The 22041-nt window shown below is 28.7% G+C and overlaps 1 protein-coding gene across 2 annotated transcripts in view; it reads right to left on the reverse strand.

Moving 5' to 3' along the window:
• Window positions 1–5662: 5662 nt before the first annotated feature.
• Window positions 5663–22041, reverse strand: part of LOC100205678 (sodium-independent sulfate anion transporter) — a 63354-nt gene continuing 46975 nt past the window's right edge. The window contains exons 4-5 of one of the 2 annotated variants that reach the window (XM_065816733.1): window positions 9045–9333; window positions 5663–6723 (exon numbers count right to left, since the gene is read on the reverse strand). In XM_065816733.1, the coding sequence (XP_065672805.1) occupies window positions 5939–6723; window positions 9045–9333 (1074 nt within the window). In that variant the 3' untranslated portion in view covers window positions 5663–5938. The remainder of the gene's footprint in view (window positions 6724–9044; window positions 9334–22041) is intronic. The other variant, XM_065816734.1, reaches the window with a different exon arrangement.

Here is a 22041-nt window from a genome sequence, read left to right on the forward strand (position 1 = left end):
TTGATGCAAATCAGTAATAATTTCAAATTTTTCTTGTAAACATAGTATACATTTTTTGGAAATATTATTATAGGCGGGCACATATTTTAGAATAGACCAGTTTAATTTAAAATTTTTTTTTTTTTATTTAGCTGCCAAATATATTACAACCATAGTCTCTTTTGAGTATTTTTTGTTTAAAAGATTGTTTGTAGTTGGCATGTTTTTTTCATTTGTCTTAAGTTAATTGGTTAAGGCAATATTGCCAGCGGAGAACTAAGAGGCTGTATGTCTACATTTTGTGTTTTTTCTGTATATTATCAATAAATATTCAATAATTAATGGGGTATGTATCCAATAAATCTAGTCTCAAAAATGATACAACTTTTTAAAATATTTAAAAAAATAGTCGGACATTCTGGCAGTTTTCTTCAGAACGTCTTTACAAATTAATTTTTAAAACTTTTTTCTCGGAAACTCAAAAAATGGACATACGGCTTGGTTCTCGGCTGACGATATGATAAACAATATATATATATATATATATATATATATATATATATATATATATATATATATATATATATATATATATATATATATATATATTATAGTATATATTAAGTTAGTAAAAGCACTTATCTAACTTGTTTTTCCATCAGTAGGTTCACCAGGAAGAATGTCAAATGTCTGATGAACATCTTGATGAGCCTACTGATGGAGAAACAAGTTATTGAAGAAAAAAATAGATCAGTATTTTTATTAATTTGTTATTGCTCTGTTCTTTAAGAACATAAAGCACTCTATTTATAGAATACACTAACATGGTATATATACATTTGAATTTTTTTCACTTTTGGACTATGGAGTTTTTAAAAAATATCAAAAATTCTTTACATATTTTTGTTAGCAATAACCTGACAAAAATTCAGCTCTTTAACACTTGTGGTTTGTGTACAGGGACCTAAAGTATATGGTAGGACACTAAAGGACTTTAAAACGAGACAACGGATGCTTTACATTTTTATTCTAACCTTATTATCAACTATGGAAGTTTCAAAATTTAATAGAATAAAACTTTGGCATGTATCTTTCAGGAAAAAAAATAGAAGCAAGATATCTTTTATCTGCGCAAAGGTATAGCTCTTAAAGTAGGAATCTTGCCTTTAAAAAAAACAATCAAAGTATGGCAGCTTTTTGTGATTTTTATGCTTTTTAAAGATTCAAAGTTTCATCAAATAACTAATTTAGTAACAATATCATATGACTAGTGGATATGGGATTCTATGGTTGTTAGACATCACATTTGTGTGTACTTTGTCTGCAAAAAGTGCTTTTTTTGTCCAAGTTTGTATAAAATATGGGGCAGAAAACACATAGTTAGAGGCTTTTTTTCTAATTGTTCTAAATTTAAAACACATAAAAACCTCTTTATATTTTAATTGTTAAACTTTTGTTTGCTTTGTTGTTTTTGTTTAAAATGATTGACCAAATATTGGATATAATAAAAACTTTTTTTTTGTTGGAAATATTACTTTAGAGTTGTGAATTCAAAATTAATTGGTAATTTATAAAATAATTTCAAATTTAATGTTAGAATCAAGTTTTTTTTATTTAAATCAAATATGTATAACCTTGTTGTTATATTTGTATAACCTTGTTGTGCTTTTTTTCTTGTATTGAAGTATCTTTTAAAATCTCCAAAAATCTTTTATTGCTTTGACCAAGTTTATTCTACTATTTGAATGTGAAAACAAATGTTTCTTATTATCCATGAAAAGCCACAACATCAAAGTAATTACATTTTAGCAATCAACTTTTTTTATCAACACAAGCTTGTACTGAAGCTATTTTTCAAAGATCAGTTTTTAACCACTGAAATGCCATATAAAGTGAAAACTGATTAAGATTGTCGGTAATCTGTATGCTTCTTTTGTTTTTCAAAATGTGACAGACATATTTCCGATTTTATCAAGGAAAGAATACTAGGTATTTTTTCTGGAAATTCCATTGATTTTAAGGATGATAGAGTTCCATTGGGCATATGCAATTCTTGCAGAGCAATTGTACAAAAGCATGACAAACGAGAAACTTGCCTTTTCCCAAGCTATATGACTTTAACAAAGAGATTATTAGACCACAGACAAGAGGATTTGATTCTTGTAATTGTTTAATTTTCCAGGTTGGCCAACTAAAAGGACATTCTACAAAGCTCACTTTTTCAACCGATCAAGATTTGAAAGAACCATCAAGTAACTTTGCTCAAACTGTCTCAGTGTAGTCAAAAGAGGAATAACACATGATTGCTCACAAGCCACCAAGTTTGAAAACTTAAAGAAAATGATAGCAACTGATTGAACTGCTGAAAAAATTGTGTCCTCTGTAATAACTCAAAAGGTATCCTCTCCAAAGGTCACAATTTGGTAGAGCAGAGAAAGTGGTAAAGCTTTAACTATTACTCCAGGTCCCTCCAGAGCTCAGTGCATATTAAGAACTTCACTAACTACTTTGGACATGGTTCAAGTTCAAATCAATGCTGGTCTTTTAAATAAAAAGATGCAAGAACTGGCTGTAACATTAAACAAAACTACAAATTCAAAAATTGTTGAAACAAAATTTAGGGAAAATTTTACAATGGCTAGTCGAAAGGTTTGTAATATTATAATGATAATGCTAGATTAAGAACTAAATACAACATAAAGTTTAATGCGTGCATACCGCTATATTTATTTCAAGTAATAATAATAACACGAGGCATATATGTATTATGCCGAACACGGATACTACAAGGTTGAAAGTTTATTAAAAGCTTCCGAAATCTCACTTACAAGGCCATCAACAAAAACTGATTATTTGGTAAAGGTTCACTGCAAGAGTTTAGGGGACTTTTATAACTTAATTCTCAGAGTTAGAGCAATCACTTCACCGCCTCTCATTAAACTAGGTATTGATGTTGGAGGATCTTTCCTCAAGTTCAGCTTGAGTGTTATCTCCAATGGTAAATGTCAAAGTGTCAAAACAAGTTCAGCCTCAAATGACAAAAGCTTACTGACTGTAGAACATGGAAATGAAACAAGTGCCAAGCGTCAGCTACTTGTTGCTGTTGTTGAAAATGTTTCAGAGACTTATGAAAATGTCAAAAAATTTTAAGTTTATTTGGGAAAATTGATGTGCCTTTCTTTATTACATGTGACATGAAGTTAGCCAATATCATCTGCGGCATTCAGTCTCACTCAAGAAAACACCCTTGCTGTTGGTGTGATGTTAAATCTAGTGACCTCAAAGAACAGGGAACTCCAAGAAACTTCAGATCCATTAGGATGCAATACAAAGCATTCAATGAGAAAGAAAATTGAAAAATGTGCGCAAAAAATTTCAAAATGTAGTTCATAACCCATTTTGCTAACCAAGAAGGTGTCAAACAACTTATTGAGTTTATTCCCCCAATGGAACTTCATTTTCTCATTGGAATTGTAAAGCATCTTTACAAATCAATGCTAAAGATATGGCCTAAAGGCAAAGATTAGCCATTACTTCTCAAGCTGAAATTACAACCTTATCATGGTGGAGAGTTAGTTGGGAATAGTTGTCATAAGCTTTTGAAGAATATAGATGTTTTGCAAAGAATTTTTGAAAGAAAAAAGGCATATCATATGCTTGGTTTTGTGAAAACATTCCAACATTTTAAGAGTGTTGTTAGCTGCTGTTTTGGAAGAACATAAAATACTGCATATGTTCAACATATCAAAGACTTTAGGAACTCATATCTTCAACTTCCAATTTCAGTCACCCCAAAGTGCAGTGTTCTACCATGCAGTGTTCTACCATGTTAATTTATTGCTCTAAAGGTTGCATTGGGCATTTTTAGTGAGCAATCAACAGAAGCCTTGCATTCAATCTTCAGTGCTCAATGAGCTTGGTACAAATCAACCTGGTTTTGGACGCCAGTTACTGAAATTGACTATAACAGCAAGCATCTTTGAATTCGATTTTTTAAATAATTCATTTTTTTTAAACAGTTAAACAGTGATTTCTGGAATTTTATTCTAGAGATACTTGATATAACACATGTTGATAAGAAATATTCTTGTTTGAAATTTTTGTTTATATTATAAACTATCTTTATTTATTTATAAATAAATATAGATTATAATATAAACAAAAATTTCATAAGATATCATAAGTTTACAAAAAATTAATCAGAAGTATATATCATATTTTGCACGTACTAAATAAAAAATTCTCAACAGCAATTTGAAGAAAAAGTAATAAACATTATAACACAACCATAAAGTAATTTTTTTTTAAGGAAATCATTTTATGTCTGTATGTATGTGTTTTTTCAATAGAAGGCTAAGGTTAAATGGGATTTTCTTTGCTTGATATCTTGTTAAAACCCATTTCAATAAAGATATATTTCTTATTTATATTTAATAAAGTTGTTATTATTGTGTGTATCTACAATATTTAGTCAATCATTTTAAACAAAAACAACAAAGCAAATCTGTAGGTTTAACAACTAAAATATAAAGAGGTTTTTATGTGTTTTAAATTTAGAACAATTAGAAAAAAAGCCTCTAACTATGTGTTTTCTGCCCCATATTTTATACAAACTTGGACAAAAAAAGCACTTTTTGCAGACAAAGTACACACAAATGTGATGTCTAACAACCATAGAATCCCATATCCACTAGTCATATGATATTGTTACTAAATTAGTTATTTGATGAAACTTTGAATCTTTAAAAAGCATAAAAACCACAAAAAGCTGCCATACTTTGATTGTTTTTTTTAAAGGCAAGATTCCTACTTTAAGAGCTATACCTTTGCGCAGATAAAAGATATCTTGCTTCTATTTTTTTTCCTGAAAGATACATGCCAAAGTTTTATTCTATTAAATTTTGAAACTTCCATAGTTGATAATGAGGTTAGAATAAAAATGTAAAGCATCCATTGTCTCGTTTTAAAGAGGCTTTTAGTGTCCTACCATATACTTTAGGTCCCTGTACACAAACCACAAGTGTTAAAGAGCTGAATTTTTGTCAGGTTATTGCTAACAAATATATGTAAAGAATTTTTAATATTTTTTAAAAACTCCATAGCCCAAAAGTGAAAAAAATACAAAATAGATTTACAACGGGGCTCCAGGTGCGATCAGTAGCGCAAAGTGCTATAAAACTTTAATTGTGTTTTTCTCCTTTGGCTATAGAGATTAGATTTTAATTTTTACATCTAGTGATACCTGAGACCTTGCAGATTAATGCCCCATCGGTCCTTTTTTGGTCCTCAAATTAAGCATGAAGTATCTGTTTAAAACATCATTAACTTATAATTTCAAATAATGCATCGGTGTAAATAATACGCCATTTTTTTAAAATATCGTTCGTTTTCCGATTATTTTTATTTCACGCATAGTTTGTGTGACGTTTTCGGGACCTTTGTTGTTTTCAAGCGTTGCACTTCCATCGATAATACTTCCATGCTTATATTTTTATCTTTTGCAGTAAAAATGTCATTTCCGCGACTACATGGAATGACTCTCATGATTAATTTTTGCTTAACTTAGGCGCAGCTTTGTACGCGAATATCACTAAAAGTTTGTAAACTAATCAAAGACTTACGAAAAGTTTGTTAACGTAACAATAACGTAAGTACTTGTGAATATATATATATATATAAAAACTATAAAATTGACTTATAATATATAAAAACTACATACAAGAATACCTGAACTAGATATTTTTTAGATAAAAAATTCTGTTTGTAAAAAGTATAAAAGCGTAAAAAAACCATTACTAACAATTGTTATTATCAGTTTAGTTATTATTAACAACCACTTAATTGTTTTAATTAAAAATAAATACAATCAAATTATTTTAATCAACACAAAAAAACCAATCGATACGAAAAACAAACAAAATGAAAACGACACTGAAGGATAAATTAACTATATAATTTATTAAAATTCAGGATGGGGAATATTTTCAACAGCACACGGAAAAAACGTATTATCTATGTTATTATTATTCTCCACTACACATCCGACATATTCATTGTCATCATCTCCATTAATTCCAGTTTTCATATGCTTTAATTTTGAAATTTCTTCTCTACTTAGATGATTTGGTTCGACGTTAATGTTTAACTCTTCTTGCCCTGGCAGAGAACATTCCATTTGAATTAAACCGGCATTAATGAATTTTTTCTTTATGGAGTCGCGGGAGAAATTGATAAACTGAAGGCTAACTTCTTTTTTTGACAACTCGGCCTTCATAAATTCAAAATTTTTAAGTATTGTAAAATCAACTCGTATCATGGTCGCCATATCTAAATACAACGTTTTAATACCAGCACAACTATTGACTTCAGAATAAATTGTTTTATTTACAGCATCCACTCCTGGATAAGTTAAATTTTCCATTAGTAGAAGAGTTAGAGATTTCCCCGTCTCATCCGCCTCGCAAAAATATTTTGGACGAGCCTCACGGGACAGCATTATTAGAATTGCAATCCCTGTTCCAGCCATTACTCCGTATTCTAGTTTGTAGAAACTCATGCAAAAAGCAGCCAAAAATGGTAATAAATCCCATTTGTATAATTTCCAAATGTTTATTGTTAAACTCATTTCAACCATAGTTAATACGGCCATCAGCATCATGGACCCTAGAGCAGCCGACGGAATATAGTAAAATGCAGGAGTCATAAACTCAAGAGAAAGCAATACAACAATCCCACATATGACACCTAAAGATAAACAAATTTAATTAATTATTGTTTTAGTATTAAAATTTAGAAGCTTTACAACAATTATTCATTTTCGTAGTGCTAAATTGCTAAGAAAATCGCGCTTTGTTGTACGGCAAAGGAATTTGAGTTGGCAGAGGTAACAAATGTAAATTGAGTATTTTTGCCCACATATTTCTTTTTTTTTGCTTAGTATTTAGTAATTTGCACTTATTACATTGACAAACTCAAATTGCAATAATTATTTGAAAACTAAAGTGTTTATTGGAACAAACAGAACTTTTACGCAACAATACTAATTTAGAAAATACTAATCAGAAAGTTAAAAATTTGCGTAAACGTTAAGTTAAAATCTAAGTTACTTGCAAGTAAAAAATTTAATCGAAATTTTTTACTTACAAGTAAAAAAATTAAAGAACTATAAAAATGCAAATAAAACTAAGAACGTTTTTGAATTGTGAATGGTGGGAAAAAATCAACACTATATAATATATAATTATATATATAGTTATATACGAAAATATAGTTGATCCAAGAGAGTTTTATATTATGAAGAAGATATAAACACATTTATAAAAAATTTAGTTCAAGTAAATAAGTTGCATTAATTGGAGTAGTTATAACTTTTGATAAACGATTATTGAATCTATGGCTGGGCTTCGAATAATGGTTCAACTCAAACTATATAATTTTTAGAGGCTACCGAGGCATCAGATTTGATAGCAGCAATCCCAAAAAAACTTTGTATAAACTAGATGTTCTTGCCTGTGATACTAATATCAAGGAAAAAACTTTATTTATTTCTAATAACTAAACATTTAAGAAAGTTTCCAGCATTAAAGTGACCTTTGGATAAAAAAAAAATGCTGACTGGAATATGAATCTACTGTTATGGAATTCAAGACGCTAATTTAATGGAATATATTATTAAGTACTTTAAAAATATACCCTTAAATGAACCGTTAAAAATATACCCTAATTGCAATATGAACTTTAAAAATATAATGTATTTTTAAAGTTCATATTGCAATTAACCATCTCGTTGTAGTATTAATAACCAATAAACGATCAGAACAGATCATATTATTAAGCTATGATGTTCATTTTACCTAAAAAACGTATTTATTTAAAATCTTATTCAAATTTAGACAAGCGATTGGGATTTTAAAAAGATTTTTTTTTAAAAAAAAAAGAATCTTCGCTCTGGGTTTTTTCGCTATAAACATTTATATTTTATGATGCGGCAAAATTTATCATTTTAATTTTTTTCGTCTTTTCATAATTCACAGACCTGATTATTTAACGGAAATATGTCGTAGTCAACAAAATGTCATACAGACGCTATAATATTTTAAAATTGCCTTAACTACACCGAGATGTTGTACTACTTTTAAAACCCGATAATACTGATAATAGACTTAAAGATTATTCAGAACAAGCAAGAGCGATTCTACAACTTAATGGGCGTGTATGTGTGTGTGTATGTGTGTATGTGTGTGTGTGTGTGTGTGTGTGTGTGGGCGGTCATACCCTACATTCCCTCCCCCCCACCCCCTAAAGAAGACAATTTTCATGTTATAGTTAGTATTTTGAGGAATATAGTCGATTAGTGGGGTGTTTTACAAATTTCAATAAAGTAATTTGTCGTTTTGAGGACCTTTTTTATTAAAAAAAAAGCAGTTGGTGAATTTAATCCCCCCTCCCTTTACCTTATTCCTAGAATCGCCTCTCAGAAGAAGGAGGTAAATCTTCATGAGTTTAAAAAGACATGAATTAGGTAAATAAAGACAAAACCACTCAGGTTATACTAAGTGAGCGAAATCATGTGTAAAGGAATTTTCAGCATTTAATAAATAGGTAATTTTTATTCAAGTTATCAAATTGATGACCTATACACTAAGTGTTCCAAAAATTTTATTCTTATACATAAATCAGATTTTTAAGTATTTTAACATCATGAAAAATACTGCTGAATAAGTATAGATAAAATATAACTCAGTTTTTTGATGCTTCAGATATAAAACTTTCAGGAAGTGTGTAAACTGCAAATTTAAGAATGTTCATGCTTATATCAAATGAGAATGTTTTGCAAAAAAGCAACATATAAACAAGCAAAACTACTGTGATAAACACAACCATATTTTATATGGTGTTTCTTAGCACATTAAAATTTATTTAGGCAAAGTATTAAACAGTTTCTGTTTACAATATTTGCTCTTATACAAACAAAAAATGTAAAATTTAATAAGCAAAGACATTGCAATGTAAATAAAAAACAATGATTAATCTTGTTAAGTCATCATCTGAGTTTAAAACTTAACCTGCAAAGGGAGTTTGAGCACCACTCATAGAATTAACTGCAGAGCGTGTAAAACTTCCACCAACAGTCCAACCTCCAAAAAAAGAAGCAACAATGTTCATCATTCCTATAGCAATCAACTCATTTTGTGCTTTTACTTTGTAGTTAAACTTCCTCCCAAATGCTTTTGTTATAGAAATTTGCTCGATGAACATGATAATTGGCAAGATAATAGTAGAGGCACCATAACTGTCAAGTAAATACTTTGTTGTATATGTAACATTCCCTTTAACTGCAGGTTGAAATAGATTCTAAATAGAATAAAAGGATAAATATATAAATAATAATAAAAGATAAATGCAACAATTTAAAAAATAGTACAGTGGCTAGAGCAGGTTAAACTATGCTTATAAGGTGTTTGTTAGAAGTGATATATTTTTCATAGCATTTTGTTATTTTATTACCAGTTTATCTTAATTTTCTTGTTTGAAGTTTTTGTTACTGTTTTATTTTATTGTTAAAAGGAGGTTACAAAAAAGAAAGCAACTAAGCTACAACTCTCTTTGTCTTAAAAAAAAATTAAAATATTTATTTACAGTGCTTTTAGCAAATTATTTAAAGGATATCATTTGAAGATCTAGTTGAGATATGACAACAGTATTCTATACAAAGAAAAATAATAGATTTATATATATATATATATATATATATATATATATATATATATATATATATATATATATATATACCCCTATAACATTTTAAAGTTACGTTACGTCTTAATCGGTTACATTCTCTAACTTTTAATTAAATATTAAGTAAATAAACTTGATAATGCAGTAAATGTTTGTTTCATATTGGCGTATTGCTAAATATCATCTTTTATTTTACTTTTATTGTAAAATAGCTTCGTCTCAATTGGTTACTTTGTCATGAAAAAAAAAAAAAAGTTCTCAATTCGAAACGTTACGTCTCAATTGCTTTATTTTATAACGTTACCAAATATAGATTTGAGACGTAACTAAACTATGTGACATAAATGGATTTTTTCAACGTAACGTTACGTCTCAATTGGTTACACTCTAACAAGTAACAAGATAGAAGTAAGGTAACGTAAAATAAATTAAATTTGCGACGCGTTAAATTCAAGTACTAGTTGAGACATAAGTAACTAAAAAAAATTTTGGAAAAATATTTTTTTGCTAAAAAATTTAAATCGCAAAGTTCTAATTAGTTAATTGCAACTTCGCAAATCTGAACGTTTTTTTCGTGACAAATTTGTCATAAAAAAAATTTAGAACTAATTTCTTGTACATTGTTAAAAGTTTAAAAAAATACCAGTATGTTTTTTTTTAACTTATATTTATAAGTTAAAAAAAAACCATAACAATTATAATTATAACAGTGCACTTTTAATAAGTGTAAACTAAGACATAACATAACGTCAAAAAAATCTATACATATTTCAATTGCGTTCCATTTTTAGATTATATAAAGTAACATTATGTTTCATTTGGTCAAAAGCTATTAAATTTATAGGTTTAAAAAATAATCTTTTTTAAATGAAACCCACAAGCAACCCAATCTAATTATATTATTGGGTATTGTGGTTTATCCTCCTCCTGCTAATTGCCATAAAGAGGCTAATCTAATTATAATATTACGGTTATTACGGATTAATTAAAAATTAATTCTCAAATTAGTTTCAATTAATACGTAACTGCTGTCATTAGGTTAACCTAATTTCGGCATGTTTTCCACCTATTGCACAATCAAACATCATGTGCAATCCTGTCCGCTTTCTCTATGCTATTTTTCTAACACGACTACTTCTATCTTTCGCTCTAAGATAACTTCGTTCTTCCAAAATTCACTTTACTCTCGGCCGTAAAGCGGTTATGATGCTCCTTCTTGGGGGGCTGAACATGTCTTTGCGTGCCTCGGTATGGCGGTCTCTGTATGGCAACTAGCCGGAGGAGAATAAACCACAATACCTAATTATATTATTACAATCTAATTATATTATTAGGTATTGTGGTTTATTCTCCTCCGGCATAATTGCTATATAATTGCCACATTACCAAGGACCGCAAAGACAAGTTCGACTCCAAAAGGAGCGTCATAACCCGCTCTACCGACCAAGAGTAAAGTGATTTTAGGAAGAACGAAGATATGTTAAAGTTAACGATAGAAGTAGTCGATTAAAAAGATAGCTTAAAAGACAGCGGACAGGATTGCACGCGATATTAGAAGGTGAAATAAAAATTTGTTCGCGAATTAATTTTTAATTAATACGGAACAATCTAATTATATTATTTGGTACTGTGGTTTATCCTCCTCTGGCTAATTGCCATATAGAGGCCACATTACCAAGGACCGCAAAGACAAGTTCGGCTCCAAAAGGAGCGTCATAAGCCGCTCTACGGAGCAAGAGTAAAGTGATTTTAGGAAGAACGAAGATATATTAGAGTGAAAGATGGAAGTAGTCAATTTAGAAAGATAGCATAGAGACAGCGGACAGGATTGCACGCGGTGTTAGAAGGTGCAATATAAATTTGTTCGCGAAATAATTTTTAATTAATACGTAACATCTAATTATATTATTAGAAATTAATTGTTTAGACATGAAAGATCGCATGTAATTCTTATATCTTATAAAATAGCTAAATTAAATTGCTAGTGGGTTTGATTTAATAAGAAACTTCTTTTAAATCTTATAAACGACGTAAATCGTTAATATATCCGAAAACAGCAAATAAAAACTTTTTTAATACTCAAGTTTTCTTTGCAACTTTTTTGATTATAACTTAGACTTCAATGCAGTAGAAAAGCATTATTTTGAGGTACATGAAACAATACATAGTTGATGTATGAACACTCGATTGCGCATGTACCTACATTTATATCAATAAATGGCGTAAATACGATTGGTGGTGGTGGGGGGGGGATGGAGAGGGCAGAGTTCAATTATAAAAGAATAAAGACACTAAACTAAAAAAAACATAAAATGTTAGGTAGGTCTGTTAAAAGCGTAGGTTCTTTTATTGAGGTAGAGGGTACTAAAAACAAGCGTATATCAAAATGCGGGGGAGAGGAAAAAAGGGTTAAAAAATAGCGTACGTACTTTAATGAGCGATTCCTAATTAGAAATACATTTATAATTGAAATACAATATTAATAAAAATACAATTAGCAATGATAATTAAAATTTTGCTTGAATTTTTCGGCTTTTAAACTTTTTAATTTTATTGACATTTACCTTGTGCTCAAGCAGCAAATAACCCCGGAAAATGCGCTTAATTGTTTTTGAATTGTTTGGCTTTGAGCGCAAGGTAAATCTCAATATTTTCTGAAAAAAAAAATTTCTTATGTGATAATGACCTAAATTTTTTTTTAGATTGTTATGTATTCCGGCTTTTTCATAAATGTTGTTTAAATTAAAATAAAAGATTTAGGGAAAAAATAAGTATGGGCAAAAAGTCAATAAATTTTTGTTTTTTTGAATAAATTTTGCAAAATTTTATTTTATTTTAAAGAACAATTACGAAAAAACCAGAATACACAACATCTAAAAAAAAAATTGGACCATTATAAATCACATTAAAAATTGTTTTTTACAAAATATTGAGATTTACCATGCGCTCAAAGCCAAATAATTTGGGGACAATTAGGAGCATTTTTCGAGGTGGTTTGCCGTTAAATTTGTTTATTTTGTCAAAAAAAGTTTTTTTTGGACAGAATAAATAATGAAAAAAGAAAATTCCTTATAATGAAACTTTATTTTTTTTTGTCAAAAAAGTTTTTACGTTGTGCTAATGTGATTTCAATACTAATATAATTGTTTTTTGGTTTTTTTATCAATTCTATTCTTTTAAAGATGCAGATTTTATTTTTATATTTTAAAGATTCTCTGCAGCTACGATCACAAAAACCCATTAACGCCCATAAGGTGGCAGAAGCGCTTGGGGATCAGTTTAAAAAAATGCCAATGCGTGCAAAACGCGCAGCAGTTAAGACAGAAGATAGACTGATAGGCATACCTAGTCGGGCACCAAAGAAGGCTAATATTGCACTTAAATCTATTGGCAATGATAATTCTGAAAATAACGTTTTTGATGATATTTGCAACGGTGATATTTCGCTTACCAAAGACAGTAATTTGAGGCAAAATGTACATAGATTATATTATTACTGTTATTAATTTTTTTCGTTATAATAAACTTCTGAATTAAATGCTTTTTTCTGGGCGTCATCAATAAATTTTATATGAAATTTGAAACATATATGAGAAGGAGGGAGGAGGGTCATTAGGTGCGATCAACCCCCCTTTATTTGCAAATTCTCTTTGTTTCAAACAACTTTTATATGAAAAATTAAGAAAAATTTATATTTACTATTATAATCTGTCTTTTTTCTAAAAATTTTCACGCTACGGGTTCGTGTATATATATATATATATATATATATATATATATATATATATATATATATATATATATATATACATATATATATATATACATACACATTTATTTAATCATCGTAACATTTATTTCGTTTTTATTACCCCACAACCAAAAATGTGTTTATAATGTCAAGTTTGACAATCTTTTAAATACAGTATTCATAATAATTATAATACAGTAAGGTTTATGTTACATTAAAGTATCATTAGGATTTTGGTTAGTACTTGTTAGTTAATGTTCTAAATTTTTGTGTGATTTCTAATGTTTAAATGTATTTGTTTATTCCTTACACTCGAGAGCAAGCTTTATTCTTTTAGTCTATAATGTTTAGGCTGTTAGAGTGTACGCTGTGACAATAATGTAATAAATTATGCATATATGTCAAAGGGATCATCCTATATAAATATACGCATACAAGATAGTAATTCAAAATTTTGCAACATTTAAAAGTCGCCGCAGGTGACTGTGACCACGTCTTTTTAGGTCAAAATGTTACGTATTAATACGTTATACCTTACATATCGGTTACGTAAAAATAACACTTTTGCACATAACGTTACGTTACAATGATAGGTATCTCTACATTAAACCTTACGTCTCTGTTACGTAAAAATAACGGACATTTTGCACATATTGTAACGAATCTAGTTTACGTTACAATACGTAATGTAACCTTAAAATGTTATAGGGGATATACATATATATACATATATATATATATATATATATATATATATATATATATATATATATATATATATATATATATATATATATATATATATATATGGGTAATTTCACGAGAGTGGCGATCGTAACACTTCACAATCTTTAAGCTGTTAAAAATGAACCGAAAATGACTTGAAACTTTCAGAAATGTAAAATACAGTATTCTATGCAAAAGAAAAATAATAGATTTACAGATAGAGAATATAAAGAAATAAGTAAATGATAATAATGATATAGCAAAGAAACCTTCCTGGATAATAATTTTGCAATGAATTTGATGGTCTCCAGAAATGTTTAGTCGTAAAATATATGCCCACATAAATATATATATATATATATACATATATATATATATATATATATACATATATATATATATACATATATATATACATATACATATACATATATATATATATATATATATATATATATATATATATATATATATATATATATATATATATATATATATATATATATATATATATATATATATATTAGGGTGGTTTTTTTTTATATGGAAAAATTTAATTAATTTTAAATCACACAACCTCTTATTTGGTGAGGTCTGATATAAAAAGTATATAGTTAAAATTTTTTTGCAAACTTAAAATGGAAAGTGGTCCCCAAACCCTATTTCGGAACCTTAAATTGACCAAAATTTATCTAATACCTTAATCTTGTAATTCTATTTTTATTTCATAAAAAATACTGCTATAAATTGATCTAAAAAAAAAAAAAAAAAGTATTAGAACGTTACAACATAGGTAGTTTACAGAAGACTGGAAAGTACAACCAAATTTAGATTTACCCCCTCAGCATTATTTACCAAAAATCGCTCCTAAATGCATATTTTGATTTCATTATTGAAAAATGTGGGGAAAATAGGGGGGAGGGGTGTATCATATAATTATATATATTAAATTTCTATTATATTCTTTCTGTTATAGTAAAAAAGTATAAAAATATTACTTAAGAAGATGGCTCCTTTAGTGAAAGCAACACGCTCAACTAAAAATGTTTGGCTAGTTGGACATATTCTCTCAACAATAGATGGGTCGAGTCAGTTGCTAACAAGTGGTGTTGCCCTATGTAGAGTTTTTTATGAAATGATAATCAAAAAGTCAACTCTTTCAATATCCTGCAACACAGTTGCAGATGAAGTTATGATTTTCTGGTTTAAAGCTAATATTCCAACTATAGCAAAGCCTCATGTAGTTGCTAAACTAAAGAGTATTCACAAGCAACATGTCCAAGTGCAATGCAATGCAAGTGCAATGCAAGTGCAAATGCAAAGTGCAAATGCAAGTGCAAGTGCAAATGCAAGTGCAATGCAAGTGCAATGCAATGCAATGCAACATGTCCAAGTGTCTAAGCACAGAAGTAGAAAATCAGCTACTCAACATAGCTATCAAGAAAAATTCATTGCCAAGATACACTTTTTGATATTGTCCATGATGAATGGGATTGTCTCATCATTATAAATGAAGATAAACAATTTCTGATAAGACAAGAGAGGTCCCCGAAAGATGTTAATGACATCAGAAGACTTAGTGTATAAGAAAGCAGTTGTAAAATACAGAAAACGCAAGCTTGAAAAAAAAAAGGTGCTTTGAACAACATAAAAAAAGTAAGATTATATCTACAGATACATTAATGGAATGCAATTCAGATTACTCTTTGGATGAAAATTCTGACTGCGATATGTCAATTGAGACACAAAAAGCTTTTAATCATCCAAATAATTTAAAACATCCTATTATGTGCTAGTAAGCGACCGGGGCCAGGGCCGGGGCTAGGTTTAATAACACATAGCCATGAACAGGGCCAGGTTTATGATTAAGGCTGCATTAATATTGATAGATCCTATAAAAATGTTATTTTTAATTAAAATTTATGATACGAATTTTATTTAAAAACAATATTTTATAGGATCTATCAATTTTAATGCAGCCCCGGCCGCATATTTTGAAACCCTATACAGACTCAGAATAGGCAGAGATATGCGCAATCTGATTCGCTAATTTTGAAAGAGAGGCTTTTGCGCGTATGTTTAAATCAAAGCAAATATCAAAAAATGTATTGAATAATAAAAGTGAATTAGTGTAATTTTATAAAAAACCAAACAATAATAGCAAAAAAAATTATGATTTTTCTATCCAATTTTGTGCAATAGAGTACAAATGCTTATACAAACTCTCACAACTCAAAACAGCCGTGATTTTCAGAATTTTTTCTTAAAAATAAAGATTTAAATATTTTTGTTTTTCTAATTGTTTTTATAATTCTAACATATAAAAAAGACAATCATTGTAACAAACTATAAACCAGATGGTAAAACTTGACTATGCTGTGATTCTCATACGATAGATTTTTTAAAACAGTTTTAAAATTTATCTACTAATATCAATAGACTATTATTAACTTAGTATAATTTTTTTCAAATTAAGTTCCCATTTATCCAATCATTTAGCAAGAAAAGTATTTTGAAAAAATAGCCTAATTTCTTTTTAGAACTTTACACTTATTACTCCTATATATAAATTATATACAACACTAAAAAAGTTTGAGAATATTGCTTATTGGTTGTTATAGCTAGCCCAGATGATTTGCAACACTCTTAAATTAAAAGCAATTGTAAGCAAGAACGAATTTAGATATCCTTTGGTAATGTATAGTAATAAAAGATCACAAAGCATTGTAGCATAATAAGCTATTAGAAAAAATCTATAACCTGATGTCCACAAGTGTGTTTTGATATAGTAAACTGATTACCAAAAGCAATAACTCTCAACTTACCACACCTTTATGAAAAACTAAGTGTAAAAAGGTAGAAACAAGAAAGATTGCAAACATGCAAATTCACAGATGGTAAATAATATTAAATAAAGCAGCAAACTTTGATAAATTTCATATATTTATAATGCTAATAATTTATTTTACATTATATACTCCAGAAGAAAAAGAAAATATGTCTGCTCTAAAAAAATTAGAAAAAAAACATTAAATAAAATGTACTCCATATTTACAAATTTTATGAATAGTTTCATTATGTAATTTTTGGTATAACCAATAAAAATAAGTGTTCTTTTTTTAAATTTCTGTGAATATCTCTTGTCTATTAATATAAAAACAGAGATGCGTCATGTTTTATTTTGATGTAATATTATTAATTTTTTTGAAAACTTGCTTCTTCAAATGTAAAAGCTAATTTTGATGAAGTTATTTTTATTACAAAAATTGCCACAATTCAACTTTATTTAGTTAAATTTTTTGACTTTAATACTCAGTAAAGTTTCCGATAGATTATTATCCAATTTATTATTCAAATTATTTCCATTAGATTAATATCCAATTTTCATCCTATATAATATATATAAAGAAAAATATTGATGTACGCCTTATCAGTCTTCTCAAAATTTAGGTTGAACAGTAACTTCTTCAGAGTTCGTAGATTTATATGGAACATGTAAGCTTGTTTGGCAAAACATCTGTAAAAATTTTCTTTTTCAAAAATTTTAAATGTTAAACTGTTTATAATTAACAAGCTTAAAATTTATACTTTGCATATTTTAAGTACTTTACCAGAAGCCTGGTGCAATTGCATATAAACTTTGTATCGAGAATGCTTTATAGAACACGGACATTATATTTGATGAGAAACACACTTAGAAATCTTGCAAAATTGCACACATGCAAATTCAAGGGAAATTTTTCAAGAGTTTATACATACAAAACACATTTTATAATAGCAAAAATATTCATAGCATGACAACTTATTTTGTTCTTTTTTTTGATAATTTTCATATCTTTTTTTTATTACTCTTTTTTCATTAAAACGTTCGATTTTAACCACTTAGTTTAGTTTTTGAAATCTTTTTTTTTTTCAATTAATACAATACAAAAAATACCACAATCATTTGCCATAACCCACTTTTATTTATGCCATAATCCACTTTTATTTATGCCATAATCCACTTTTATTTGGTTAACTTATTTGACTTCAATACTTTTTCTTGCTTTTAATGTCAGTGTTTATATGTAACTGTACAAAAATTACTGTTCTGTAGACAAACATAAATATCACTTCTTTTGTTAAATTTTCAAATACTTTATAACTTAATGTAGCCTGCCAAAATTTTATTAAATTTTAAAAAAGTTTTTAATGGTTTAACACGATGTTTTATTAAAGTTACGTAATAAAAAAATATATCAGCCTCCTCCAAACTATCGTTGAAACAAAGCATGAAAACAAAATCTCCTCAGAGCTCATATATTGACATGGAACATGTAAGCTAGTTTGCAATTAGTACAAATTTTCTTTTTTAAAATACTCTAAGTTTTAATTCTTTATAATAAACATGTAAATCAGTTTATAAATAAAGTTCTTCACCAGTAGTCACGTAAAACTGCATATAAACGTTTTATGCAAAATTGTAAAAATAGATTTTAATACAATTTAAATACTCTGAAGAGTACTAAAATAAAATGAATTTCCTGTGTTGATAGTAACACATGACTTATAGATAAACTTAGTATGTCATTACTTTGAAATTTATTTCAAAAATCTGTTTGTTTTGATTTTAATTATATTTTTTAACTAAGTCGCACTTGCCTCTCTTTCAAAATCAGCGAATCAGATTGCTCATTTTTCTGCCTATTCTGAGCCTGTATTGGGTTTCAAAATATGCGCCCCGGCCGGGTTTATGACCGGGGTTGCATTTATATTGATAGATCCTATAAAAGTATTGTTTTTAATTATAACTCATATCATAAATTTTAATTAAAAATAACATTTTTATAGGATCTATAAATATTAATGCAGCACTGATCATAAACTCATCTCCGGTCGCGGCTATGTGTTATCAAACCTGGCCCCGGCCATAGCCCCGGTTTACAATATCCAAACGTTGTATTCTCGACAATCAACTCTTTCATGCAGCATTAGACCAAACAAAAATAACACCAGTCACACCAGCCCTAGCTGCAATCAGTATTGATGTAAATAAACTAACATTTTCATGTTCCACTCTAATGGAAGCTCGAACTACATCCCGTGAATCTCTTGCAATAGCAGTAAGAAAAAATTTTCAATCCTTGGTTCCATTAGTTGCTCATTTTGATGGTAAAATGTTGTTGAATGTTGTTAGAACCAGACGTGAATGTCTGCCAATTGTTGTATCTGACTTGGATTTTGAGAAATTATTAGGGATCCCTGAGATATTGCTGGTACTGGCACTCTAATGGGACTAAAGGTAGTTGAGTTCATTTATGAATGGCCTGGCGTTGAGGAGCACCTTGCAGGTCTTTGCTTTGACACAACTGCAAGTAATACAGGAAGTCATAATGGGGAAATAACTGTCAAACAGAAGTCAATGAATTGAAGAGTTTTGTTTTTAGCCTGTCAACATCATATTCTTGAAATCTGTGCAAATGTAGTGTTTGATACGTTTTTTGTTTCAAAAGGACCAAACATTGAACTTTTTGGTAGAGTGAAGTTTCGGTGGGAGCTAATAGAAAAATCAAAGTTTGATCCGCTTAAAAGTGATAAAAGCGGAGCTGGATGCCTTACCAAGTTTGAAAAAGAGTGGCTTGCATCTCAAAAATCCAATGTGATGGAAAATTTGAAAAAATACTTAAAGGAAACGCAACCACGCAATGATTATAAAGAATTTGGAAGACGAGCTCTTCTCTTTTTGGGAGAAAATAATGATACAACAACTATTTTCATTCCTGGTGCTTACCATCGTGCAAGATGGATGGCTAAAGGTATATACTGTTTAAAAATTTTTGGTTTTCATCATCAGGTGGTGCATCTCTAAATAATTTTTAAATTTTTCGATTTTTCACAAACATACTTTTTAAATAGTTTAAATATCAAAGAATTCAAAAAAGAGATTTGTTTTTGTAAAAAAAGTTATAAATACCTAAAACTTTATTTTAAGGTAGTAAAATTTCAGCGCCTAGCAACGCTCATAGCAATTATGTAAGACTCTTAGATAACCCTAATAGGTGAATATTTTCTTAGTAAGGACACAGTGGATGTTTATACAAACTGCTATCCACTTTGTTTTTGCTCTAAAATCCATAACTTTAAATAGTTTTAAACATAGTTGAGCGGAAAGCATTTTAATGATTAAGATAGGTGTGTGATTTTTTGGTGGATTTTTCTAAGCATTTATTTATATTACAACTTTAATATGGCATCATCTGATAGAAGAAAAAAGTAGAGAGCAAAGAGACGTCCAGTTAACTTAATTACAGTACAAACTCCTAGTGAAAGCAAATAGACAGATCGTCTCATGAGAATTATAGGGTTCTATATGCATTTTTTTATGTTAAAAGAATCTAACAATTAAAGTTTTAATTATTAATTAATAATAAAAACAAACAACTTTAAAAATATTATGAATAATAATATATTTTTAATAATGAAACCATAATAACATAAATGACTTGTAATTTGTAACTATAAAGAATAATAGCATAAAAAAATTTTAAAATTAAATATCGAAAGTTAAGTTCTCACAACATAAAAAAATGCAGATAGAACCCTACAATTCTCATGCGATGAGATATATATATAAAGTAACAACATCCACTTCTCAAAACAAATAACCTTCTACGAAAAAATATCCCATAATACAATTAAAAATGACTCTGAATGCTATGTTTTTATGAATACTGATATACTTAGAGATTTTATCGATTTTATTAGGACTTTTTCATGTTGTCAATGCAAAAAATTACAAATAAAGCATGACATTTCTGCAAAGAAAGGATTAGCTCATATGTTTTTTATTTACTGTCGATACCCAAACACTGTCCAAAAACTGTAAAGGTTGCAAATACTGGGAGTTAAAAAAAGAATCGTCTGCCTATAATATATGGCATGCTTCACATAACTGTAGCATTAACCATAAAGGAAGTGCTAGAGCAATGGAGTCAGCTGGTGTCCTTTTAATGTTTAAACGTTCTATCCAAATAAACAGTTTACGATATACAAAATACAGAGGTGATGGTGATAGTAAATCATTTAAAGATATATTTGATGCAGATCCATATCCAGGATATAAAATTGTAAAAAGTGAATGTGTTGGGCATGTGCAGAAAAGGGTTGGATCACGATTAAGAGCTTTGAAAGTTAGTTACAAGGGCAAACTATTAAGTGATGGTAAGCGACTGACTGGCAAGGGAAGAATGACTGATAAAGTTATTAATATGCTTCAGAATTATTATGGCATGGCCATACGTCAAAATAAAGGTGATATATATGGCATGAAAAAAAGTATTGCTGCACTCATACATCATTGTTCAACAAACGATGATCCTGAAGACCGTCATAATGTTTGCCCTTGAAATATTGAATCTTGGTGTAAGTACCAATTGGATAAGCTAAACAATACTTCTAAATACAAGGACAGTACATCTCTACCAAAGGCTATAAGTGATATAATCAAACCAATTTTTTCTTGGAAAGATCTCATTTCAGACAACCTTTTAAAAAGATGTTTAGATGGGGAGACTCAAAATTTTAATGAGGCATTGAACAATATTGTATGGACATGTGCTCCAAAAACTGTTTATGTTGGTAGAAGTATAATTGAGATTGCTGTAGCATCAGCAGTTTTATTATTTAACAATGGATCAAATGGTAATTTGGAAGTTTTTAAAAATTTGAATATTTAAACTAATAAAGTTCAATTACAAAGTTTAACTGAAAAAGACAAATTGCGTATTTGCGGATTTTAATAGATCTTTGAAATATATTATTTTAGACAAAAACGGGTCTCAAAAGGGCTTAAAAAACAGGTCCGGGAC

The sequence above is a fragment of the Hydra vulgaris genome, chromosome 13, assembly GCF_038396675.1.
Source record: "Hydra vulgaris chromosome 13, alternate assembly HydraT2T_AEP".
NCBI lineage: Eukaryota > Metazoa > Cnidaria > Hydrozoa > Anthoathecata > Hydridae > Hydra > Hydra vulgaris.